The 26,603-nt window shown below is 44.1% G+C and overlaps 1 protein-coding gene across 1 annotated transcript; it reads right to left on the bottom strand.

Moving 5' to 3' along the window:
• Positions 1–1,219: 1,219 nt before the first annotated feature.
• Positions 1,220–19,018, bottom strand: YWHAG (tyrosine 3-monooxygenase/tryptophan 5-monooxygenase activation protein, gamma). The gene is made up of 2 exons (XM_011976351.1): positions 18,986–19,018; positions 1,220–4,698 (listed from the first exon to the last, which is right to left on the bottom strand). The coding sequence occupies exons 1-2, from the start codon at positions 19,016–19,018 to the stop codon at positions 4,042–4,044; spliced, it is 690 nt and encodes a 229-aa protein (XP_011831741.1). The 3' UTR covers positions 1,220–4,041.
• Positions 19,019–26,603: the final 7,585 nt, after the last annotated feature.

Here is a 26,603-nt window from a genome sequence, read left to right as displayed (position 1 = left end):
TCTGGGTGACAAATGAGCCAACACAAGTGAATTCATTGGGTATATGCCAAAAGCCTATTCCCAGTGTGTTACCATTCCTGAAATGTGAATTGATGTCTCAGAAAATTAACAAGCTTGGCCGGGTGCAGTGGCTCACACCTTTAATCTCAGCACTTTGGGAGGCCAAGGCAGGCGGATCACTTGAGGTCAGGAGTTTGAGACCAGCCTGGCCAACACAGTGAAACCCGGTCTCTACTAAAAATACAAAAATTAGCCGGGCATGGTGGTGGGCTCCTGTAATCCCAGCTACTCAGAGGACTGAGACACAAGAATAGCTTGAACCTGGAGCTTGAGCCTGGTGGAGTGAGCTGAGATCGTGCCACTGCACTCCAGCCTGGATGACAGTGAGACTCTGTCACACCCAAAAAAAAAAATTGAAAGCTATGATCCAGTTATTTAAACCTACAACCACACCCACACCCACACCCACCCAGGCTAAGAAGTCTGAATAATTTGCCTAGGAATCAAAAGGGGCCATAATTCTGGGAGGATCACCTGAGCCCAAGAGTTCGAGCCCAACCTAGGCAATATGGCCAGACCCTGTCTTTTGTTTTGTTGTTTAAAAAAAAGGCAGGGTTGGGGGGTGCCATCAAACTCAGATCTGTATTTCTCCCCAGTGGTACCCCAGAAAGGCCCTCAGAGATCCAGTTGAACAGGCTCATTTAATGTGAGAAAAATGGAGGCCCAAAAGATGCAATGGATTGGTTTTTTTTTTTTTTTTTTTAACAGAGATAGGGTATCAATATGTTGTCCAGGCTGGTCTCAAACTCCTGGCCTCAAGTGATCCTCCCCCCTCGGCCTCCCAAAGTGCTGGATTACAGGTGTGAGCCACTGCTCCCACCCTAAAAGGTGCAATTTTTTTTTTTTTTTTTTGAGACGGAGTCTCACTCTGTCGCTAGGCTCGAAGGCAGTGGTGCAATCTTGGCTCACTGCAACTTCCACTTCTTGGGCTCAAGCGATTCTCCTGCCACTGCGCCTGGCCTGGTGCCATGGTTTTCTAAGTCCCCAAACCCAAATCTGATTCCTGGTTGGAGGCGCTTTCCAGTATATACTGTCTTTTCCCTTTTTCCCGCCAACCCAACTTCATTCGTTGGGCTGGGGAGGGAAGAGAACACCAACGTCGGATCCAACCTTCAAAAGCAAAGGACAGCCAAACTGACACAATGAAGCTAAGGAACACTGGCGTCAGATCTGTAAGTTTATTTGCTCAATGTACGACAGCTACATAATGACTCACATTCATGATATTCCATCACTGAGGAAACTGCTAAAGATGGTCCGTGTGTGAAATAATTCCCTAGAGAAACACGGAGCTGGAAAAATAATCACTGATTAGACCTTAAAAATAGTTCACCGCATAACATGACAAAAAGCACAAAGGCTCATTCAGAGAACATAATCGTTGTTCTCTGACACTGTAATAGTTATAATTTCACCATGACAAACACCAGACATTAAGATTAAGCTAACACTGGTGTTTCTTTTGCTCCCCCCCTTTTTAAAAACAAAATATATAACTGCATGTCACTATAGCAACATCCAAAACAGATCAATTTGTTACAATCACTATTTGGTAGAGCAAACTTTACCCCCAAAAGGAAAAATTAAATTAAAAAAAAAAAAGAAAAAAAAAACCTTTAAAAAATTTGAAGACTTAATTTTTTTGTCATAGGAATACATAACACCTACAGTATAAGTTAATCAATTTCAAGCTACTGTATAGAAATACAACACTAGCATGCACAATATTGTATCAATAGAGTAATGGAGGAGTAATCATTTCACTGGAGAGACAGTATCATAGGCAAGTGCATTTCTTTAAAAATAAAGAAAAGAAAAACCATTCAAAGCTGCTTAAATATCAAGTCTCCCATTCCCTCTCCGTTTTTAGCCCTCAGGTGTGATTTTTATCTTGCATTATTCTAAAAAGCAGCCAGAGCCAAAGCTGAAATTTAAAGGAAAAATAGGTTTTGTAATTCCAGTAAATCATTTCCAAATGCTACAAGGAAAAACGCAACACTGCTCACTGGACATGAAGATAAATTAGGGAAAGCCCCACCAACCCCGCCCCCCACTCCGTTTTCCTCCCATGGCAATGACTTTAGGCGCCTGTAAGAGGCACAAAAGCAGCAAAGCTTCTTCTACTACTTCTTCTGGTAGGCTTCAGTTAACTGGGACTTTTGCTCTAGCGTGAGGAGGGGGCCTTCTAAGGAAAGTCATGCTGGGTAAACTGTGCAATGTTACAGAGCACGTTGAGTCTGTGGTCATCATGGTTCTTCTATCTTCACTGTCACCTGTATCCTGTTACACATACTCAGCTCCTAATTGTAAGCTCAATTTTGGTATTAGCAAAAGCAACTGTCAGTTTTTCCTCAATTACTCACACTTTTTCTTGCCTAAATAAAATAAACAAAGAAAACAAGTGTGGTGTCATCACACATCTCGGGAGTTCCTCTTGTCACTGACTTTACTTAAAAAAAAAAAAAAAAAAAAAAAAAAAAAAAGAATGCACATGCGGGCCACGTTCACAGATAGACAGATTCACCCAAAATGAGAATGAGGGCCTTAAGGCTGCTGAAAACAAATGGGTGGAAATAGCAATGTTGTTTCCGTCAATTCTAAATGTGCACTGGCTGCGCAAGACAAGCCAATCTCCAATTTCTATGCTTTTTTCATTAAAAAGAAAAACTATCTCGAGAGGAAAAAGTTCTGGTCAAATAGTTCAGTGTTTGTTATCGGGTAACAGTTTTTTATCTTCCTACAACAATTACTTGGGGAAGGAGTGTCTTCGGGGAGGAAAAACCGAAACACTGACAAGGCTCCCGAAATTGGACAGAATGGTTAAGGATATAGAGCTCTTCCTTTTGGGTTTTTCTACCAGTAGGCTTCTAGCACCTGAATTTTCACACACTGCACCACAGACCTTCTCCAAACGCCTCTCCAACCCCATAGCTTCTCCACCCAGCTGCGTCCGCCGGCACGAGGCGCAGTGGGAAACGCCCCAGTGCAGAGTGGGCGACGGCAGTGTGATCCCTGAGGAGGGAGCTGCGGCAGCTTCGGAAGCGGGATGTTCTCTGAAAATACCAACACGATCCATGACATACAGACCTGAATTTTCTCTATTTTTGTGGCGTTTCACGTTTCTCTCAAGAGGATTAATAATTTTGGTGGTGGATTTACGTTAAGAGGAAAGAAGGACCGAAAAAAAAAAAAATCCCACAGCCACCTGCCGAGCACCTATGAACCAAAACCTGAAGTCACTTTCATTCTCCTCATCTAGCCTAGGAGACCAATCAACAGCAAAACCAACCTGGATAAGGCTGAATAAGGATGTTAAAGCCCAAACAACTAGCAAAGGAAAAGTACACAATTGATGGCTTGGTGTTACATATGGCTGTAATGTAGAAATACTGTAAACTGCAATTTAGTGTTAATACTGTCAACTAATCAGAGACTTCAGAAAACTGGCAAGGCCTAAACCGTAAGGACGAATGAGACCTCAGGTTCTAAGTCTGTCAGTCTGGGATTTACACTGTTCCATGTCTGTAGGCTACACCCTGGAAAACATGCAGAGCCAAGACAGATGAGATAGAAAGTACCCAAAACGAGACACGAGAGCGTATGTACATAAAAATCCTTACTGGAACCACAGAACTTACTGAATGAGGGCCATTCCTCTTTAAGTTTTCTTTTCATCTGAAAACCCTATTACCTAGCAATAAGTTAAATTAGAGACAGACAGCTCCACTTGCATGAATCTACAGAACAGTCCAGACGCCAGTGTGAGGCTGCTATTCCAATACCAGCACAGCTAGCCTGACTTTCCACTAGTGGTATTTTGGCAAAAATGTCAAAGAGGCGATCAAAGACAGGACAGGTCGTGGGTTTCTCCCTGGGAAGGTCATCCCTCCCTTTCCCTCCCCCACCCGACCCCCAACTCATGGGAAAAAAATAAAGACTGCAGTAGTAGCATCCGCGTGCGCTGCCAGTCCCCCTGGGGCCTTAATTGTTGCCTTCGCCGCCGTCGTCGTCCTGCTGGTCGCTCGTCCAGAGCGTGAGGTTATCGCGGAGGAGCTGCATGATGAGCGTGGAGTCCTTGTAGGAGTCCTCGTTGAGGGTGTCGAGCTCGGCGATGGCGTCGTCGAACGCGGTCTTGGCCAAGTGGCACGCTTGCTCCGGGGCGTTCTGGATCTCGTAGTAGAAGACGGAGTAGTTAAGAGCCAGGCCTAATCGGATGGGGTGGGTGGGTTGCATGTGCTCTTTGCTGATCTCGTGGGCTTCGCTGTAGGCCTTCTCAGAGGACTCCACCACCGTCGCCCTTTTCTCTCCAGTGGCCACTTCGGCCAGGTAGCGGTAGTAGTCCCCTTTCATCTTCAGGTAGAACACTTTGCTCTCGTACTGGGTCTCGCTGCAATTCTTGATCAGGTAGTTATCCAGCAGGCTCAGCACATCCTGGCACACCGCCTCCAACTCCTTCTCTATCTTCTCCCGGTACGCACGGACCATCTCTATCTTCTTCTCGTTGCCATCCGCAGATGTCTTCTGCTCAATGCTACTGATGACCCTCCAGGAAGAGCGGCGTGCCCCCACAACGTTCTTGTAGGCCACAGAGAGAAGGTTTCGTTCCTCATTCGACAGTGGCTCATTCAGCTCTGTCACCTGTCAGGAGGAAAGAACAGAGTTGTTATGGTACAGAAGGTGTCCACTAGGTTAACTGTATCTTTGAGACACTAGAACAGAGCTCTGTTGAGTAACATGATGAACAGAAGGAAATTACGTTGCGTGGGCTGGGGGAAGGGGGCTGGAGGCGGAGCACACACAAGGCAGGGAAAAGTGCGGCTGGATCAATGGATCAATGGTGTCTGAACCCCGGCTTCCTCCCCAGAAAAGGACGCAGGCTTATCACGTGTGTTCCACAAAACATTGTCAAGTCTAGGCCTTAGATGAGAGACTGTGAGTACAGATGGTCTAACTCCGCAGTTTTTTAGGAAAACAGACTGACAAATTCCTCCTAATCCTGCCCTGTCTAGTAAACTTCAGTCCCATCCCTTCTGGATGAGAAAATACTGAGTCAACTTCAAGCTGACTTCTGAGAAACATGGAGGCCTTTCTGATCACACTCACGTGAATTCTAAACCTCAGCGAGTCCAAATAAGGGGCCTGGGATTGAGTCTGATCGCTGTGATACTTTAGCAACCCAGGGAACATGTATTTGTGGCAGTGGGAGTGTCTGACTGAATACAACTTTACAACGAGCAATACAAAAGAAAGAGGCAAGCGCAGCGCCTCTGAGCTGAGCTGGGCAACAGGAATCAATGCTTCTCCCAAGATGACCATTTCTCAAGGCTCCTGCCCTCATCACCCCCAAAATTAATCACCTTCAGAAAACTAAAGTGGCATCTCCAACCAATGTTGTATATTTTTATGACTACAAATAACTGCTTATAATAAAAAAATTCAGCCAATAATACTAAATTTATTTACCTGGTTTCTATAGTATCAGAGTCATACACTATTGCATTATTTGTCAATCATATGAAATACATTATTACTATTATTATTGTATTTGAGACAGGGTCTCATTCTATCACCCAGCCTGGAGTGCAGCGACGGGATCACAGCTCACTGCAGCCTCAACCTCCCCAGGCTCAGATGATTCTCCCACCTCTGCCTACCCAGGAGCTGGGACTACCAGCATATGCCAACTGGCTGGGGATGGGGCAAAGAGAGGAGAGAAGAAAAGTGGTTACTCCCTGTCCCCTGTGTAGATCAACCACAGCATCTGCATAACATTATATGACATACAGAGATGACAGGTAGGGAGCTAGAATCCAAAAAGATCTACTAAACCAAGCTTATCCAACCTGCGGCCCACGGGCTGTATGCAGCCCAGGATGGCTTTGAGTGCAGCCCAAGACAAATTTGTAAACTTTCTTAAAACATTGTGATTTTCTTTTTGCAATTTTTTTTTTAAGCTCATCAACTCTCATTAGTGTTAGTGTATTTTATGTGTGGCCCAAGGGAATGTGGCCCAGGGAAACCAAAAGACTGGACACCCCTGTACTAAACTCCTGGGGCATGGAGGAACTGAACTACCAGACTTTTTTTCTATGTTTGAATCATTATGTTCAGTGTATTGGCACATTCCTGTAATCCCAGTGCTTTGAGACACCAGGTGGGGAGGACTGCTTGAGGCCAGGAGTTCAAGACCAGCCTGGCCAACATAACATGGCTCCATCTCAAAAAACTTTTTGTTTAAATTATAAATGGGGGGTATGCTTGGCAAAACCGGTTACAGTCACTACTTCAAGCAGCATCTACTCAGAGATAATTTAAATCAAAACATAAACCAAATCATCTTATTAGTTTATGGCAGGTGGTTCATCTTCTCAATGAACTCATCAGCCAGTGCTGTATGCTCCAATATTCTCCAATATTGTTTTAAAGTCAACCTTTTCCTAGACATTACTGATGCTCTGTTTAACGCTGGAGAACGACGTTACTCCTACCAGCCGTGCCCTCGGTGAACCAGACTCAAAAGAGGGGAAGAATAGGGGGTTGGCACTACTTGAGTTCAGAGCAGAAGGAACCAGGAAAGAGATGCTTTGCTCCACCACCTCCTGTGCCCTGGCCTTCTGCAAACACTCCTGCATGAATAAACATAGGCACCTCGTGTCTCATTGTGCACTATCTGTCATCTAGCAGACTGCTGTCAGTCATGCTGAATTCTGATGTGTCCACAAATAACTGCAAGATTGGGCTTTTCCCACTTTCATCATTTGCTAAGCAATCATGGGGACAAGCCGCTTCATTTCTCTGGGCTTTGGTTTTCTTATCTGCAAAACGGGGATTTCTGTCCTCTTTCATAAGGTAATATACAGGTATATCAGACAAATAAGAAAGTCTTTCTTTTTTCTTTTTCTTTTCGAGACATGGTCTTACTCTGTTTCCCAGGCTGAAGTGCAGAGGCATGATCACAGCTCACTGCAGCCTCAAACTACTGGGCTCAAGCAACCCTCCCACCTCAATCTCCAGAGTAGCTGGGACTACAGGTGTGAGCCACCATGCATGGCCGATTTTTTTTTTTTTTTTTGAGACAGTTTCAAAAAGACCTGGTCTCACTCTGTCACCCAGGCTGGAGTGCAATGGCACCATCTCGGCTCACTGCAACCTCACCCAGAGTTCAAGCGATTCTCCTGCCTCAGCCTCCCGAGTAGCTGGGATTACAGGCGTGTGCCACCATGCCTAGCTAATTTTTGTGTTTTTCTGTAGAGACAAGGTCCTGCTTGTTGGCCAGGTTGCTCTTAAACTCCTGGCCTCAAGTGATCCACCCACCTTAGCCCCCCAAAGTGTTAGGATTACAGGTGTGAGCCACTGCATCCAGCCATTTAAAAATTTTTAGTAGAGACAAGGTCTCACTATGTTGCCCAGGCTGGTCTCAAAACCCTTAGTTCAAGTGATCCTCCCACCTTGGCCGCTCAGAGTGCTGGGATTACGGGTGACAGCCATTGTGCCCAGCAAAGTCTTCTTGAAAAAGTAAAATGCTACAGAAATGTGAGGAATTACTTTTAAGAATACCCTGAATAATTTTCCTTCTGGTTCTCACTACAGGGGATGTCTACATTTCTTAACGATCTTCCTGTTATCGAGTGTCTCTTCTCCGTTTCATCCTCTTCTCTATTTTAAGCGGAAACTGCCTTAGCTGCCTCACATCCCTTCCTTTCCATAAACCCTAGTTCCATATAGCCTGAAAAAAAAACTGCCCAGACTTGGCTTTGGAAGGAACTGAGCCCTCGGGTGCTGCTGCCACCGGTCTCTGGCATACTTTCCTGAGTGTGTGGATGCTGAAGACAAACCGTCCCGCAGCGCAGGCCTCATGACTGCCTCCAGTGCAAGGGGAGGCCAGCGTGCCGAAGGCCACAGAGATCAAGTTCTGGCCTTTCCCCTAAATCATGCTGTCCTTATTTCAAGGGCCAGGAGCTATTTAAAGCTCAAATTACCTCACCAGTCCTGGGGGGGCTCCTCCTGCCGCAAATGAAGTCTCCCTGCAGAGCCCAGAGTGGCAATCTGTAAAGTCTGTCTAGCTGTCCCCAGGCAAATTGGAACAAGGAGATTACGAAATGCCAGTATCACCTTTGGATGCAGTAGCTCGACCACATTTGGAACACGCCCAGATGTTCTCTGCCAGTGAAAAACTAAGTTAGAGGGGAAACCCTTCAGCTCTAAAAAGTCTAAAGAATGGCTGTTCTGAATACCTTAAACCAGAATTTTAAAAAATCCTTTATCCTTTAGATCAAAATTACTTGCATGAGAATTAATCTGTTATTTTTAAATTAAAATAAGAGATCCCCACCATACTAGTTTTAAAGGTCAAAAGATAACCTCTTAAAATAACAGAAGTTATTTTAATAGTGTCTAAAAAGACTTAATCAATACAGAATGACAGAATGACTATTCAAATGTGGGACGATACAGGATCCGTATCATTTGGGAAGGGAGGTAACATTTTTCAAAACAGTCATTAAATTTGTTGTTGTTTAAACAGAGACAGGGTCTCACTCTGTTGCCCTGGCTGGAGTACAGTGGTGCAACATGGCTCACTGCACCCATGCCACAAACTCCTGTCCCTCAGCCTCCAGAGAAGCTGGGACTACAGGCATCTACCACCACGCCAGCGAATTTTTAATTTTTTTTGCAGGGGCCAGGGTCACCGTATGTTGTCCAGGCTGGTCTCGAACTCCTGAGCACAAGTGATCCTCCAGCCTTGGCCTCCCAAAGTTCTGGGATTACAAACGTGAGCCATCCTGCCTAACCTTCTTCTTCTTTAAAAAATAAAAAAATAAAAAAAATAAAAAAAGAAAGAAATAGGGTCTCACTCTGTTGCCGAGGCTGGAGAGAAATGGTGTGATAACAGCTCATTGCAGCCTCAACTTCTTGGGCTCAGGTGATCCTCCCACCACGCCCTGGTTAATAAATTGTTTCTACGAATGGGACACTTGTAAACATGGTCCCCAAAATTTACTGTCATGGCTGTTGGAAAATGTAGGTTTCGGTCTTTATTCCCCAGAGTTGTATGTTCTGCTTAAAAACAAAATTAAAATTTCTGCCTTCTCTACTACTACAAGCTCAAGTTCAAATTTCTTTTGGTGACTTAAAAGATGTTAAAGATAGCTGTAGGTAAAATGGTTAGAAAAATCTATGTTATTCTCACCAACAGTTTAAAAAGTAGAACTCCCCAAATCCCAGCTGCTAAGGAATCAGATATTAATTAGTGTCAACTATTTTCCCCTAAGAGTTGATGATGAGAGAAACCTTTTCTACCTAAGATTAGCAACTCTTGAAATTCTTGGAAAGCTGCTTAGATGACTTTCTGACCTTAAGTCATGGAGCATCAGGTCATTCACAATTTCCTTATCTAACAAGAACCTTACATTGTAATGGTAGGGACCAGGCACAGCCGCTCACCTCTGTAATCCCAGCACTTTGGGAGGCCGAGGTGGGTGGATCACTTGAGGTCAGTAGCTTGAGACCAGCCTGGCCAACATGGCAAAACCCCGTCTCTACTAAAAATACAAAAATGAACCAGGTGTGGTGTGCATGCCTATAATCCCAGCTACTTGGGAGGCTGAGGCAGGGGAATCACTTGAACCTGAGAGGCGGAGGTTACAGTGAGCCAAAATGGAGTCACTTCACTCCAGCCTGGGCACCAGAGCGATCTGTCCCCTGCCCCCAAAAAGTTATGAATGCAATTCTGCATTTTTAATCTTCTTAAATAACTCCTGGGGGCTCAAGCAATCAATCCTTCTGCCTCAAACTGGAACTACAGGCATGCACCACCTCACCCAACACATTGATTTAATAAAACTGAAAATCTCTACAAAGAACTGAAGTTCACATCCAAAAACTAAGCCAGGAGAGATGAACAGGCAGAGCACACAGGACTTTCAGGGCAATGAAACTACACTGTGTGATATTCAGATGGTGGCTACATGCCTCTACATACTTGTTCAAATCCACAGAATGTAGAACACCAAGAGTGAGCTTTACTGTAAACTGTGGACCTTAGGCGATAATGATGATACATTCATTAATTAGTTTAAGTGTACCCCTCTGGTGGGGGCTGCTGAGGGAGAAAGGCTGCGCTTGTGTGGGGGCAGGGGGTATATGGGAACTCCACTCAATTTTGCTGTGAACCCAAAACTGCTCTAAGAAAGTCTGTTGTTTTCCCCCCAAGACAGAGTTTCACTCTGTCACCCAGGCTGGAGCGTGATGGCTCGATCTTGGCTCATTGCATCCTCTACTCCCGGGTTCAAGTGATTCTCGTGCCTCAGTCTCCCAAGTACAGCTACTTGGATTACAGGCACCCACCACCACGCCCAGCTAAATTTTTGTATTTTTAGTAGAGACAGGGTTTCACCACGTTGGCCAGGCTGGTCTCGAACTCCTGACCTCAAGTGATCCACCCGCCTCGGCCTCCTAAGTGCTGGGGTTACAGGTGTGAGACACCATGCCCAGCCTTTTTTTTTTTTTTTTTTTAACCTAGCAGGTGCTAGGTATGAGACTTGGTTCCATCTTACATTTTCTGTCCTCCTAGAATTTGAGAATATTGTCACCTGAAAGGGCCAAGGGGCCATGAAAAAGAGAAATGCAGTGAGTGCTAAATAGAAACAGAAAGAATGAGACAACCAAGTGCAGGATGTGCGCTGATGTCCATGTTAAGGATACACCATGCAGACAGTGGAATAAACCACTGCAAATGGATGGGACACAGTTCTCCTTCATCACAACTCATCGTGTATTCGAAAGACAACCTATATTTACTAAATAATCGACTGAACACTTGTGAAAATAACCTTACGTATCTGAATAACACGCCTCAAACGTGAACTCTATTCTGTGCAGAAGAACTAACATAACAGGCTTGAGTCTGCTGTCTTTCGAAAGGCCTGCTTACAAGGCTGGTCTCTGGCTGGCATCTGAGAACTCGGATTTAGGGAGGGTTCCCACCATTCCCTGATAAAGATAGCTCACTGTCGCCAAACTGTTGGTACAAACAATCTGGTTTATGTTAAACCTGTTTTCCTTCTGGGAATCTGGATTTGGACATGTGCTAGGTAGACAGAGGGTACTTAGATGACCAGCCCCCAGCTGGTCTCTAACGAGACCCTCGGTAGGCAGCATTTCTCACATATTGTCACAGCTTGGAATAATGACGCATATCCCGTGTGATTTCCCTAGGAGAGGACTCTTGAAAGTTTGTGCCTGGCTTCCTCTGATTTTCGTCTCATGAACCTCTTCCCTTTGCTAATTTTGTTTTTGAGATGGAGTCTCGTTCTGTCACCCACGCTGGAGTGCAGTGGTGCGATCTCAGCTCACTGCGGCCTCTGCCCCCCAAGTTCAAGTGATTCTCCTGCCTCAGCCTCCTGAGTAACTGGGTCTACAGGTGCCTACCACCACGCCCAGCTAAACTTTCTACTTTTAGTAGAGATGGGGTTTCACCATGTTTGGCCAGGCTGATCTTGAACTCCTGAGCTCAAGTGATCTGCCCGCCTCAGCCTCCCAAAGTGCTGGGATTACTGGCATAAGCCACTGTGCCCAACCTTCTTTGCTGACTGAGCTTTATATACTTTACAGTAAAAAAACCACAACCGTGAGTACAAGTATTTGCTGAGTCCCAGCAAATCACCAAGCCTGGAAGCAGTTTTGGGGACTTTCAACACACATTCATTCCAGAAAACTTGATACAACATGTTCTATAGGTCCGGTGACTAGGGAAAATATGCTTAATGGCCACTACTTATCAAATAATTAATTCATCAAGCATCCATGGACCATCTAGTATCTACATCACATTGTACCACAACGTGAAAACACAAAACGTTAGTGGGATGTACTCAAGGTACTCAGTCTACATGGACAAAATACAACTTATTCACATTGGAGTATCAGTCAGAGGTATTCTTAACGTAGCAAACTGCATGGAATACTTGGAGAAAATTTTAATTAGGAAGTAACAACTTTAGTTGGTTTTTTTCAGCAGCAATCACCCTGGCTACAAACTGTGCAGAAGGGAAACATTCATTCGAGAAAGAGCAACAGCCTCAGAGTTGTGAAACTTCTACCCAAGGCCAAGCCAAGGTCTCACAGACGAGAGGAGAGCTGGGTGAGAGCCTGGGTTTGGCTAACAGTGCCAAGTCCCACTCTACACGGCGGGTATTACACTCACTTTACAGGTGAGACTCAGAGAAATAACGTGACTTTTCCCCAGAGTCACATCATTAACACTCCACAGAGTAAAAAAAACTCCAGCCCTCGGGCTTCAAATCTTGTGCTCTTTTTCTATGCTAAGAGTCTCTGATGATGTAACTATTGCAATACCATGGAGAACGGGCTAATTTCTCTAACACATAAAAACCTCCAAAGAATTTCTAAGATCAACCAGTAACACAAAAATGGGCAAAAGGCACAGAGAAAAGGAAAACAGGAAAAATGCTCAACCTCATTCATTCTGTGAATTTTTCTCCGATCACACTGCCAAGGCTTCCTTGTGAAGGTGACAGTGTGGGTAACAGGCACGTATCCACTGGTCATGTGCACAGGACAGAAATCTAGATGGCACTAAAAATCATCTGTGCATTCACACTGCATTTCTAGAAGGGTCTGAACGCAAGACTGGCTGGAAAACAGTCAAGGTTGATTAGGTTGGACTTTGTACCAATGACTAGTAGTACCTATTCCAACAAACCCTCTCCACTAGTTACCGTTATTCGTACCTACAATTGGAGCTTAAAGACAACCTTGAAGGCCAAGTTTTCAGAAAAGCCCAATGCCAGTAATTTTATATAAACAGTTTATGGATGTATACAACAAACTCAAACTCACACTTCTTTGCTTTCTGTGTGTTTTAACTTAGCTGTATAAAAATAATGGTAATAGGCTGGGGGCAGTGGCTCACGCCTGTAATCCCAGCACTTTGGGAGGCTGAGGTGGGCGGATCACCTGAGGTCAGGAGTTTGAGACTAGACTGGCCAAGATGGTGAAACCTCGTCTCTACTAAAAATACAAAAATTAGCTGGGTGTGGTGGTACGCGCCTGTAATCCTAGCTACTCAGGAGGCTGAGACAGGAGTCACTTGAACCCAGGAGGCGGAGGTTGCAGTGAGCCAAGATTGTGCCACTGCACTCTAGCCTGGGCAACAGAGCAAGATTCCATCTCAACAAATATATACAGAAATAATAATAATGTATAAAAATGATAAAGATACAACGAAGAACAAAGGATATCTTTATACTGTTAAAAACAGTATACAGAATATATACTATACTGTTGACCCTTGGACAACACAGGTTTGAACTGCACAAATCCACTTACATGTGAATTTTCCTCTACCTCTGCCACTCCTGAGACAGCAAGCCCAATCCTCTCTGTCCTCCTGCTCAGCCTATTCAACATGAAGACCATGCGGATGAAGACCTTTACAACGACCGACTTCCACTTAAGGAAGAGTAAATATAGTTTCTCTTACGCTTTTCTTAATAATATTTTCTGCCAAGCGCGGTGACTCACGCCTGTAATCCCAGCACTTTGGGAGTCCAAAGCGGGTGAACTGCCTGAGCTCAGGAGTTCGAGACCAGCCTGGGCAACATGGTGAAACCCTGTCACTACTAAAATACAAAAAATTAGCCAGGCGTGGTGGCATACATCTGTGATGCCAGCTACTCAGGAGGCTGAGACAGGATAATTGCTTGAACCTGGGAGGCGGAGGTTGCAGTGAGCCGAGATCACGCCATCACACTCCATCCAGCCTGGGCGACACAGTGAGGGTCCATCTCAGAAAACAAAACAAAACACACACAAACAAAAAAACAAAAAAGTTACACATGGGATTTGACTGTGCCCCTAACTCACACATTGTGCAAGGGGCAACTGTATGGATCAGCCCTGTTTCACTAACAATCAATTCTAGTATTTTTCCAGTTTATTCTCTACAAACATAACCTATGGTTTCCAAGTATCACCTGTCCTTTCCCATAGCTAGAACTTCCTATACTTGAATCACATACTACCTGGACAAGGCCAATATCAATAATGCTTAAGAGCATTTTTTTGTTTTGTTTTGAATTCAATGGAACTATTTCCAGTGGTTTCATTCTTAAATGTCAGCTCTTGGTTTAATTGTGTTTTTCTCTATCATGTTAAGAAAATATCCATCTAGTCTATATTTTTCTAATAAACTTCTGTGATCAGAGATGGATTTTTCAACAAAACTATTAACTCCTCGCCCTCGAGACAATCATTTATGATTAAGTATCATTATTCCTAATTTAAAGAAAATTAAGGCTCAGAGCTGAAGAACAGAACTCAAATACACTGGCTCCAAATCCTGCATGCTTTCCACTATACAAATAGTTCTTAACCAAGGAGGGAGGGTTTTTATTATAATATCTCCTCAAGCAGCCCTACCCCTTGTCGATTCAGATAGGAACCATGCATACTTATTTCTCTAGGTTAAGAATTGTAGCGGTTTCTCAAAATGCTTCCTTAGCAGCATTATGACTCAGCAATTCCACTCACAGATAAACACAAGAGAAATAAAAACATACGTCCATACAAAATTCTTTTTTTTTGAGACAGGGTCTCAACTCTGTCAACCAGGCTGGAGTGCAGTAGTATGATCACGGCTCACTGCAGCCTCGGGCTCAGTCCTTCTGCCTCCGCCTAGCTTCCTGAGTAGCTGGGACTACAGGCATGTGCCACCACGGCCGGCTAATTTTTTTAGTTTCTGTAGAGATGGGGGTCTCATCATGCTGCTGCAGCTGGTCTCAAACTCCTGGGCTTAAGTGATCCTCCTGTCCCCCAGACCCCCAAAGTGCAGGGGGAGCCATCGCACCTGGCCCATATAAAATCTTGTACAGGGGCTGGGAGCATTGTCTCATGCCTGTAACCCCAGCACTTTAGGAGGCTGAAGTTGGCAGATCACTTGAGGTCAGGAGTTTGAGACCAGCCTGGGCAACATGGTGAGACCCATCTCTACTAAAAACACAAAAATCAGCCAGGCGTGGTGGCTCGCACCTGTAATCCCAGCTACTCAGGAGGCCAAGACACGAGAATCACTTGAACCCAGAAGGCAGAGGCTGTAGTGAGCCAAGGTGGCACCACTGCACTCCAGCCTGGGTGACAGAGCAAGACTCTTGTCTCAAAAAAAAAAAAAAAAAAAAGAAATCTTGTAAGGTTCACAGCAACATTAGTCCTAAGAGCCAAAAGGTGGAAACAATGCAAATGTCCATCAAATGAGGAATGGCTGAACAAAATGTAGTGTGATCTATATAATGGAATATTATTTAGACACACAAATGATGCACTGATAACATGCTTCACTGATGATCTTGAAAACATTTTGCTAAATGGAAGCAGCCAGTCACAAAAGACTGCATACTGTATGATTCCAGTTACATAATATGTCCAGAATAGGCAAATCCATAGAAACAGAAAGCAGATTAGTGGTTACTTAGGGCTGGGTTGGGAGGGGAGGTGATGGGGAATGACTGCCAATATGGGGTTTCTTTTTGGGTTGATGGCACGTTCTAAAATGTGGTGATGGTTATGCAAGTCTGAACATACTGAAAACCATTAAATTGCACAATTTGAATGGGTGAATCGCACGGTATGTAAACTATATCTCAACAAAGCTATTGAAAAATTGCTGCACTATACGACAGTTTATACAGCACTCTCACACACACCAGCAATCAAACATCAACTCTTTTGTTTGAAATACAAAATTCGAAATACCTGACGTTTCATAATATGTGGACTTACACAGAGAAAACTCACTGTAATGGAGCACAGACCTCTGGCTCTTACATTTAATCCTCCTCTTGTGTCCTCCTAGTAGTGTAATGCAGGTTATATTTCTTAATATCCTCTCCAAAAAGGTGAACGAAAGGCTTTGTTTTAAGTTTATGCACAGCTATCATAAAGGAAAGATGAAAAAGAGCAGGAAATTTACATGTTCTGCCATGGGTATCTGTCATTATGAGGCATTCGATCCCACCAATATGGAGAAAAAAGTCAAAGAAGAAACACACTAAGATAACGTACTCTGAAATACAGATAATCCACTCTGCACTCCCTTCCCTCTTACAAACCCTGCTGGGTGAAGGATGGTCTCTGACCCTCTGTTGCACACTTCTGTGAGAACTTGGTTGAATTCCACCTTCAGAGGTTAATAAGTACTTGAATTCTTCATATCAAGGCTGCTTATTTCCCTACAACTGCCATTCACTGGCCTTAAGATTGTTCTCTCTTGGGGGCCAGAATCCATTTTTGAAACTGGCGAAGTTGGTTCTCATATCCTAGAATCTTCTCTAACCTTACTCACTGTTTCCACAGCCAGGCCACACCCGCCTCCCTGTCCCGATCTTCCCCTAAATGCGCTCCCGCTTAATACCCCTCAGTCTGCTATTTAGTGTATCAGGCTTCAAACCTCCCCTGGGCTACTTTCTGAACTCATCAAACAAATTAGCGACTATTTCTAATTAATTACTACTTTTATCATAGATCTGATTTGGAAGTCGGGGGGAGAGAGGACTTTCCCAACAAAAAATTAAAATATTAAAAAATTAACCGGCCGGGTGCAGTGGCACACGCCTGTAATCACAACACTTTGGGAGATCGAGGTGGGAGGATCACCTGAGGTCAGGAATTCGAGACTAGCCTAGCCAACATGATGAAGCCCCGTCTCCACTAAAAATACAAAAATTAGCCGGGCATGGTGGTGGGCGCCTGTAATCCCAGCTACTCGAGAGGCTGAGGTAGGAGAATCGCTTGAACCCAGGAGGCAGAGGTTGCAGTGAGCCGAGACTGCACCATTGCACTCCAGCCTGGGTGACAGAGCAAGACTCTGTCTCAAGAGAAAAACAAAAACTTTTTTTTTTATGTGTAAAAGTTGTTGTAAACTATGGCGTATTGCAGCCATTTTTAACAATCAGCTTTATTAAGGTATCTACTGGGTAGAGGCCAGGGATGCTGCTGAACACCCTACAATGCACAGGATGGCCTCCATATCAGCAAAGGATCATCTGCTCCAAATGTGTATACTGTGGAAGCAGAAGAACCCTCCTGTGAGTTCTCAATACCCCGGCTACCAGACTCAGACTCTTCCCATCACACCTCTGTCTGCTTCTTCACATTAATATAACGCTTATACTCCACCCCTGGAATCTGGGCTCGGCCATGTGAATCAGCATCACCCATGAATCACGGTGGGACCTTAACTCAACAGTCACTTCTGAATGTGCGCTGAATGACATCAATCTACACGTGACGTACCCAGCAGAGATTGTTTTCAAAAAGGGTCCTAGTAACACCTCCTGACTCTGTCATTCCTTCCACCCACTTCCTTTCCAATATGAATCCAGCTACTCCCATCAAGAGATTGGGTAGCTCTCTACCTCCATAATCTGAACTTGGTCATGTGACTTGGTTTTAACTAATGGAGCCTGAGCAAGTATGAGATAAGCAAGGCTGTATGAGGTAAGCAAGTGCCTGTGCGTTGGGACTCGCTGCTGGGATCTTCCACCACCCCGTGAAGAAGCCTGGGTTAACCTGGAGGTGAGAGACTGTGGGTGAGGCCACTGCAGTTCACCCAGTCTCAGTGCAGCGCAGCTGGCCTAGACCAGCTACTCAGCAAACCCACAGAATTGTGAGAATCAACAAATACTTGTTTGGGGTACTTTAAGACAAGCAAAAACTAATACGGTATTTCAAAGCTCCAAACTAAACTGACTTATGAAAAGCAAATCATACTCAATTCCTATTGAGATGGCAGTCAAAGCCCAAGATCTATTGTTCTCTGCAAGTGTTACTGTTAAGCAACACCTGCACCAAGTGGAATGGAACAGATGAATCTGGGGAGCAAGGTACAGGACTTGAAGCAAACAATTAGGCTTTTTTTTTTTTTTTTTTTTTGAGTCAGAGTCTTGCTCTGTTGCCTAGGCTGGAATGCGGTGGTGCAATCTCAGCTCACTGCAGCCTCCACCTCCTGGGTCCAAGAGATCCTCCCACCTCAGCCTCCCGAGTATCTGGGACCACAGGTGCATGCCACCACGCCTAGCTAATTTTTAGTAGAGACAGGGTTTCACCATGCTGGCCAGGCTGGTCTTGAACTCCTGAGCTCAGGTGATCTGCCCGCCTCAGAATTAGGCTTGTTAAAACAATCAGGGCACATGACATGCCTCTGCAACTCACCTAACTCCATATCAGGAAGACACCTCATCAAATGCCTTGAAAAAATCCAGATATACTATGTTCCAGCACTTCCATGGCTGGCAGTCAAAAACCCTATTCCAAAATTAGTTCGATCAAAATTAGTTAAAAAGGTTCTTAAACACACCCATATTGACTCCTACGTGATAATCTCTTTCACGTCTAATCTTTGCTTCTACAATTTCTCCTGGAATCAATGTCATGCTCACTTTAAATAGGGTTATTTATCTGTGTCCAGACCTCTTGTTCCACTTCCATTATCCCAAAGCTATTCTCAAAAATGAATTATAAACATTAGTTGAACTAGTCAATTGGGACAACTTATCACAAGCCACACTCTTGACCTTAAGCAGAATCATTCACTTTTAAAGTCAAACTCTTGTAACTTCCCAGTCCCCACTCCTACCTATAAGACTTACTCTTGAATACCGTCCTTTCTCTCCCAACACCTTCCCTTCAGGCTTTATTCACTCCCTGCAAGGTTCATGGAGACCCAGCAACTCCATTCTTTCTGCAGGCATACCATGTCTTGTCCTTCTGCTACACCATCCCTAAAATACCCAGATCAATGCAACCCCCTGCCCCTCCCACTCTCACAACCAAGATTTACGTGAGGGAGGGGAACACAGAGAGAGAACTAGAGGCTGAAGTCACTATAAACCTGGCAATCCTAGGTTACTGCCACCTCTTCCTCATAGAGGAATGTGACCATTAGTTAGGTCCATCCTAAGGCCTTTCTTCCAAAAGTAGCTGCACCTATCACTACCTATCTGTTAAGTGCCAACAAAAGAAGTTTCTTCCCCCTCCATGGAATCCCACTATTCTATTACATTCTTCTATTCTCCCTCTCCTACTCTTTCCCATTAACATACAGCGAAAGTTAAGGTTTAAAATAAATAAATGAGACGGGGAGCAGTGGCTCATGCCTGTAATCCCAACACTTTAGGAGGCTGAGGCAGCCAGATCATGAGGTCTTCAAGACCAGCCTGGCCAATATGGTGAAACCCATCTCTACTAAAAATACAAAAATTAGCTGGGTATGGTGGCGTGAGCCTGTAATCCCAGCTGCTCGGGAGGCTGAGGCAGCAGAATTGCCTGAACCCAGGACCTGGGAGGTGGAGGTTTCAGGAAGCCGAGATCGCGCCACTGCACTCCAGCCTGGGCTACCAAGTGAGACTCCACCTCAAAAAAATAAATAATAAATAAATAAAATAAAAAATAAATGATGCATTTCAATCCCACCTCTTCCTGGTTCTTTCAAAATCAAGGTTCTGGAATTAAGTCTGCAATTGTTACCATTTCTTCCATGTTTCACTTCCTCCTCAACCCACAGCCCTACACAGTGGTCACTGTCTTCCGATCCCGTGACCCCACGCATGCAGTGCTCTTGGCCTTCATCTTAAGTCTGAGTTCACAGAGACATCTAACCCTGATGACCACTCTTTCCTGAGGCTCTCCACCCCTTGTCAGCCTTCTTTCCTGGTCTTTCCTTCCTCGTTCCAGTCACTATTTTTCTCTGGGTGACCTTTGTTCTGCATGGTTCCAACACACATGGATACAAAGAAGGCTCCCTCTCGAACGTCAGTTCTACCAGGGAAGAGGATATTATATTCTGCAGGGGTTAGGCCAGCCTGGTTATTAGTGGATCCTAAATGTTTTTTTGCTTACACTGTGCCAGGTGCTGTTATAAGCGCCAGTCAAACTGACCTGTAGCCAAGTTAATTTGCCTCCACTTAAGTGTTTCCTCAAATTCAGCATAACACCTAAATTCATCTTTTCCACCATTTTCTCCTCTTTCTTCTTCTGTCTCTGGCCACCTATTTCTCCCTCTCTAATCTGCCCTCGCCGTTCTTGTCCAGGTCCCTGAAGACTAGACCCGACAATCTACTCCTCAGCCTTCCCTCGCTCTGCCCCACTGTCCTACTCAGTTTCCACACTGCTGCCTGGGATCTCTCCACACCAAAAATTAGATCATGGTCCTCTTCAGCCTGAAGAGACTCACCATGGCTTAAGAAGAAACGAACTCCAGAAGGCCCTTCATGAACTGGTTCCTGTTAGCCTGTTTCAACTCATTTCCTGCTACTCCCTCAAAAGCACACCACCACAGCATTCCCTGAATGCTACCAACAGGAACTAAACAAATCATGCCACCGATTCTCCTTTTCCATACTGAAACTAAGCATCCCATGCCCTCTGCCTGGTTATTCCTTCCTCCAACCTCTCCCCCTCCCTCAAGCCCCACAAAGACACTGCGCAGGCATCACTTCCTCTAGGAAACCCTCCTTGAGGACCAGTGTGAACTCAATGTCTGTCTCCAGTTGCACAGCATTCTGGGCTTACTTCAATTTATTTTGTGGAATCAAGATCCCCACAGATGTTCAACAGGAATCCCATCACAACCGTATCTTTCCTAGGATTTGAGATCAGTGCATTCATTTCTTCCAACTGCCTAAAATGTCTTCAAAATATTCAAATGCTTACATTCAAATACTCAAATGTCTGCCGGGCACGGTGGCTCATGCTTGTAATCCTAGCACTTTGGGAGGCCAAGGCAGGTGGATCACCTGAGGTTAGGAGTTCAACACCAGCTTGACCAACATGGAGAAACCCTGTCTCTACTAAAAATACAAAAAAATTAGCTGGGCATGGTGGCGTGTGCTACTTGGGAGGTTGAAGCAGGAGAATCGCTTGAACCCGGGAGGCGGAGGTTGCAGTGCGCTGAGATCGCGCCACTGCACTCCAGCCTTGGCAATAAGAGGGAAAATCTGTCTCAGAAAACAAACAAAGAAACAAAAAAACACTCAAATGTCTACAAAAATATCTTATACACAATATAAAAAACTAGCATCTCTTTTCTTCCTTTCATCTTCACCCAAATCCTCAAAACATGTTCCAAACTCCAGTTCGCAAATTCCACATAAAACCATATTATACTGGTTTTTATTTGCTATACAAAAGGTTTTCTCTTCCTCCGAGATCTATTTCTTTTGAGTGAGGTATCTGCTTCCATTAAGTTCTGAGTGGTACCCTCATGCCTCCTGGCAATATCTCGAAGACTACAACAGCAAAACTATGGCACTTACCTCACGTTAAAAATCTCAAGCTCTCCTTTGTTAAATGACATTTAAAAAACACACTGCAATCGTGGGATCAAATGATGTTTTCTGAAAGAAACAGGGTTACACTTGTATTGAGTAATACATCTTGCAACTGTCCTAAAGGAAATGTGTTCTTCTGTATTTAAACCTAGACGACACGCCACCACCTCAAGGTTAACCAATGGAAAAATTATTAAATATGCAGTAGTTTAAAAGGATTTTCCATGCATCTGCAAGCAATGGAACATAAGCTAAAATTAATTAAAAGAGATCAATTGAAACAACAGCTGGTATCCACTTTACCCATGACCCCTTTTCTAGAAAAAACAAAAACTTAAAATAAGAGCTTTAGACTTTGTGGGGGGTTTTTTTTTTTTTTTTGGAGATAGAATCTGTTGCCCAGGCTAGAGTGCCGTGGCACAATCTCAGCTCACTGCAGCCTCTGTCTCCCTGGTTCTAGTGATTCTCATGCCTCAGCCTCCGAGCAGCTGGGACTATAGGCGCATGCCACCATGCCCGCTAATTTTTGTATTTTTAGTAGAGACAGGGCTTCACCATGTTGGCCAGGCTGGTCTCAAACTCCTGACCTCAGGTGACCAGCCCGCCTCCACCTCCCAGAGTGCTGGGATTACAGGCGTGAGCCACCCAGCCTCCCAAAGTGCTGGGATTGCAAACCAAGAGCCTTAGACTTTGAAAAAATTTTTTAAGGCAAATTAAACATATCCACCTTTAAAATGAGAAGACTATCACTTTATAAAACTGTTGTTAAATTAATTGGGAAAAGTATATAAAAATGCTTCCCAAAGTGACAGTAAATATCAAACTATATTACAATATTTCATCTAACAATGTGTAATTTAAAAAATCTTTTGTCTTCCCAAAAAGATTTTAGTCAATGCAGAAATTTAGAGAATAGATGTAAAAAAATTCATGCCAAAAAGTACCCTAAGTTTTCCATTGTCGTCCAGATGCTTAGCTTAACTCATCAGCATTTCAGAACTGCAACAGCTCAGTAAATAATGCTACTATATTTTTAAGCAGATATAAACACTTGCTAAAGTGTTTTGGTCATCATTTATTAATACACACATACACATACACACACACACAGCCAGATGATGAACAGAGAAAACCAAGATCAAAATGCAACAGGGTACCATAAAATGAAAGTAAGAGGTAGTTGTAATTCACTCAGCAAGTGTTTTTGAGAATCTACATGCCACAGTTCCAAATAATGTCAGCAGAAATATATTCTACCTAAGTTTAAAAAATTTAATCTGTTAACGATAGCTTTGTTTGAAGTTTTGCCATATTGTTTTTCCTTCTTCAATAAATAGATCAAGTTCCAAAAACCTGAAGCCTTTTTCTACAGGGCCAGCAAACGATGAAAAACAAACACACGCCTGCAGGCGGATCACTTGCGGTCAGGAGTTCGAGATCAGCCTGGCTAACATGGTGAAACCTAGTCTCTATTAAAAAGGCAAAAATTAGCCAGGCGTGGGGGTGAGCACCTGTAATCCCAGCTACTCGGGAGGTAGGAGAATCGCTTGAACCCAGGAGGGGGTGGTTGCAGTGAGCTCAGATTGCACCATTGCACTCTAGCCTGGGCAACAGAGCGAGACTGTCTCCAAAAAGCCATATTCCATATTGGTAAAATAATCCCTGAGGAGGCCAGAAAGAGTAAGAAAATGTAATGCAGATAAAAGACCAATATGCTGGAAAATGGTGAAGCTGGGTGTACGGGGGTTTCTGTACTATTTGTCTTTATTTTGTATGTTTGAAAGTTTCCATTAGTCAAAGGGAAAAAAAAGGAATCACTCCAAAGAAGCATAAGGGAGATGGGCCCTGCCTCAAATAAGCCGGCACTCGAGCCTACCCCTGCTTCAACCTCATTTTCCTTCCTAGAGGACAAAGGGTGACAGGTGCCTTTTGAATTCTGAAACATGTGCACATAATACCTATTCAAACAAATTTTTCAAAACTTTCAAGAAAGAATACCCTGTACTAGTGAGGACCTTAAACATTATTCTTAGCTGGTTTTCCAGCAATTCCCCTCTTGGGTCTGTCTTAACGTACAAATTGTGCCCGAAAGATACCAGATGCTCCCTGATGTACAACTCGTTTATGGGGACGTGACCCTCCTAAGTGGAAGAGCTTTCTGAATGCCTACTGTTTCTGCACCATCGTAAAGTCGAAAAATCGTCAGGTTAAGGACAGGCACCGTGGCTCATGCCTGTAACCCTAGCACTCTGGGAGGTCAAGGCGGGCAGATCACCTGAGGCCAGGAGTTGGAGACAGCCTGGCCAACATGGGGAAATCCCATTTATACTAAAAATACAAAAATTAGTCAGGCATGGTGGTACGTGCCTCTAATCCGAGCTACTTGGGAAGCTGAGGCACGAGAATCGCTGGAACTCAGGAGGCAGGGTGGTAGTAAGCTGAGATTGTGCCACTGCACTCCAGCCTGAGCAAAAGAGCGAGACTGTCTCAAAAAAAGAAAAGAAAAGAAAAAAGAAAAGATAAGATCATTAAGTTAAACCATCTGAAATCAGGGACCATCTATACCCTCATCAATATTATTTACAAATGTAAATTTGGAAACAGCCTAAATACTAAGTAAAAAAAAAAAAATCAAATTATGATATATCCACAGGATTATTCAGCTACTGAAAATAACGACAGAGTATCATTGAAATGATGTCAAGTGAAAAAGGCAAGGTGCAAAAGAATGTAAACTGCAGAAAAAGACACGATGGAAATATCCCTGCATGTGAATCATTATGGTGATTCTTGTCATTTTCCCCTGAAATTTCTAGCATCCTAAAGGCCACCAACATTTTTGTCTTCAGTAGTCAATCCCATTGTGACAGCCTTCCAAAGACTACAGACTCCCTTAAACAGGCATGGCATTCCAAAATCCAAGATACTCTAGAATATTCCTTCCCTACTCCTTTGTCCCCGCTACCTTTCCTCGCCTTGGAAGGCCCTTTTTTGTCGCTCATATTCTCCTCTCCTGTTCATTCTTCTTGCCTTTCTGGGTAGGGTCATTTTTTTCAACCTAGTAGGAAAAATAACGTCCAGTCTTAACCTCTATTACACAGATATAAGACCCAATGTGAAGGTTTGAAAATAATAACATCTATTCTCTATAGCAGGGGTCCCCAGCGGGTCTGTGGCCTGTCAGGAACCTGGCTGCAGAGCAGGAAGTCTGTCACTCCCCACTGCTCCAATTACCTGAGCTCTGCCTCCTGTCAGATCAGCGGTGGCATTAGAGTCTCAAAGGAGTGCCAACCCTACTGTGAACCCCACATGCGAGGGACGTAGGCCGCATCCCTTATGATAATCTGATGCCTGATGATCTGTCACTGTCTCCCATCACCCCTAGATGGGACCATCTAATTGTAGAACAAGCTCAGGGCTCCCACTGATTCTACATTACGGCGAGTTGTGTAATTATTTCATTACATACCACAATGTAGCAATAATAAAGTGCACAATAAATGCAATGTGCTTGATTCATCCCCAAACCATCCCCCTATCCCTCGCCCCCAACCAGTCCATGGAAAAACTGTCTTCCATGAAACGGGTCCCTGGTGCCAAAAAGGTTGGGGACCACTGCTCTGTAGCCTACCCAGGCCAGGCAGGTCTTCACATTAAAACATACTGCCAATGAGTATGGGGTTACCTGCAGGGTTACTAACTATGCTGTACCTCCCCTGCAAAGACATGCTCACTGCTTCATGTTAGATTGCTACAAAAGGAGTCTGTACAGAGAAAGTCAAAAATTCAAGCTGATTTCTACATTCTTAAAGAACCAGCCCCAGAGGCATTTTGTTTCCCAGATCTGGGTTTTTAAAACATGGTAGCTTAAGAGTCATGAGAAATTTCTTTCAGACAGCTCAAGAAATGTAAGTCATCTCTATGGCTTCAAAAGAAACCTGGCTTTTTAAAGCCTTCCCCTCACTCCCTTAGCCATTCCTCAATTCCCTGCCCACGGCAGCTGCTCTTCATACTCAGCTTGCGGCAGGTTGGGGGTGGATCAGTGACTCCTCTTCAGCTACTGTCATTACATGTTCAGCTGGCCACTGCTGTCACTGTCATACTCCCAGCTCGGACACCCCTGCTCAGAGAAAAGCTGGGTGCCTGGGTCCCACTCACCAAGATGGGCTTTCTCTCTCCAAAGACAGGTACCTTTCCAAAGGTTAAGAAGCCCAAGAATTTATTTGGAATAATTTTATTGTTTTAATGTTACGTTAAAAAATCTATATATGTAAGAACACTCTCTTTCCTATTCACAACCAAAACTTTTTTTTTTTTTTTTTTGGAGATGGAGTCTTGCACGGTCACCCAGGCTGGAGTGCACTGGTGTGATCTTGGATCACTGCAACCTCTGCCTCCTGGGTTCAAGTGATTCTCCTATCTCAGCCTCCTGAGTAGCTGGGATTACAGGCACACACCACCATGCCCAGCTAATTTTTGTATTTTTAGAAGAGATGGGGTTTCACCATGTTGACGAGGCTGGTCTTGACCTTAAGAGATCAACCCATCTTGACCTCCCAAAGTGCTGGGATTACAGGCGTGAGCCACTGCATCCAGCCCACAACCAAAACTTAATGCCATGCAGCACATATTAGTAGTATTTAACTCAAGTAAAGAAAAATCTATTTCTGTAGGACACACACTTAACAAGTGAAATGCTGGCAGCAATTTAACTAAGACTTCACCAGTTCTTTAAACAGAAAGAAAAGACTCACGCACATGGTCTTTTAAGAGTTACAATTTTTATTTTTTCTACAAAATCATGGTAGCAAACCAATTATTTATAACTATTTACCTTAAAATTAAAGCTTTCTTTTGGGAATTTTTTTTTTTTCCCGAGATGGAGTCTTGCTCTGTCACCCAGGCTGGAGTGCAATGGTGCAATCTCAACTCCCTGCAACCTCCGCCTCCCAGGTTCAAGTAATTCTCCAGCCTCAGCCTCCCAAGTGGCTGGGATTACAGGTGAGCGCCACTATGCCCAGCCCATTTTTTGTATTTTTAGTAGAGACAAGTTTCACCATGTTGGTCAGGCTGGTTTCGAACTCCTGACCTCACAATCAGCCTGTCTTGGCCTCCCAAAGTGCTGGGATTACAGGCGTGAGCCACCGCGCCCAACCCAGGGAATTTTTTAAAATCAGTTTTCGTGTAACTAAATTTCTA

Source organism: Mandrillus leucophaeus, unplaced genomic scaffold (genome assembly GCF_000951045.1).
Source record: "Mandrillus leucophaeus isolate KB7577 unplaced genomic scaffold, Mleu.le_1.0 Scaffold164, whole genome shotgun sequence".
In the NCBI taxonomy this organism is placed as follows: Eukaryota; Metazoa; Chordata; class Mammalia; order Primates; family Cercopithecidae; genus Mandrillus; species Mandrillus leucophaeus.
The sequence above is the reverse complement of the archived record's forward strand: the minus strand, read 5'-3'. Positions and strand labels throughout refer to the sequence as shown.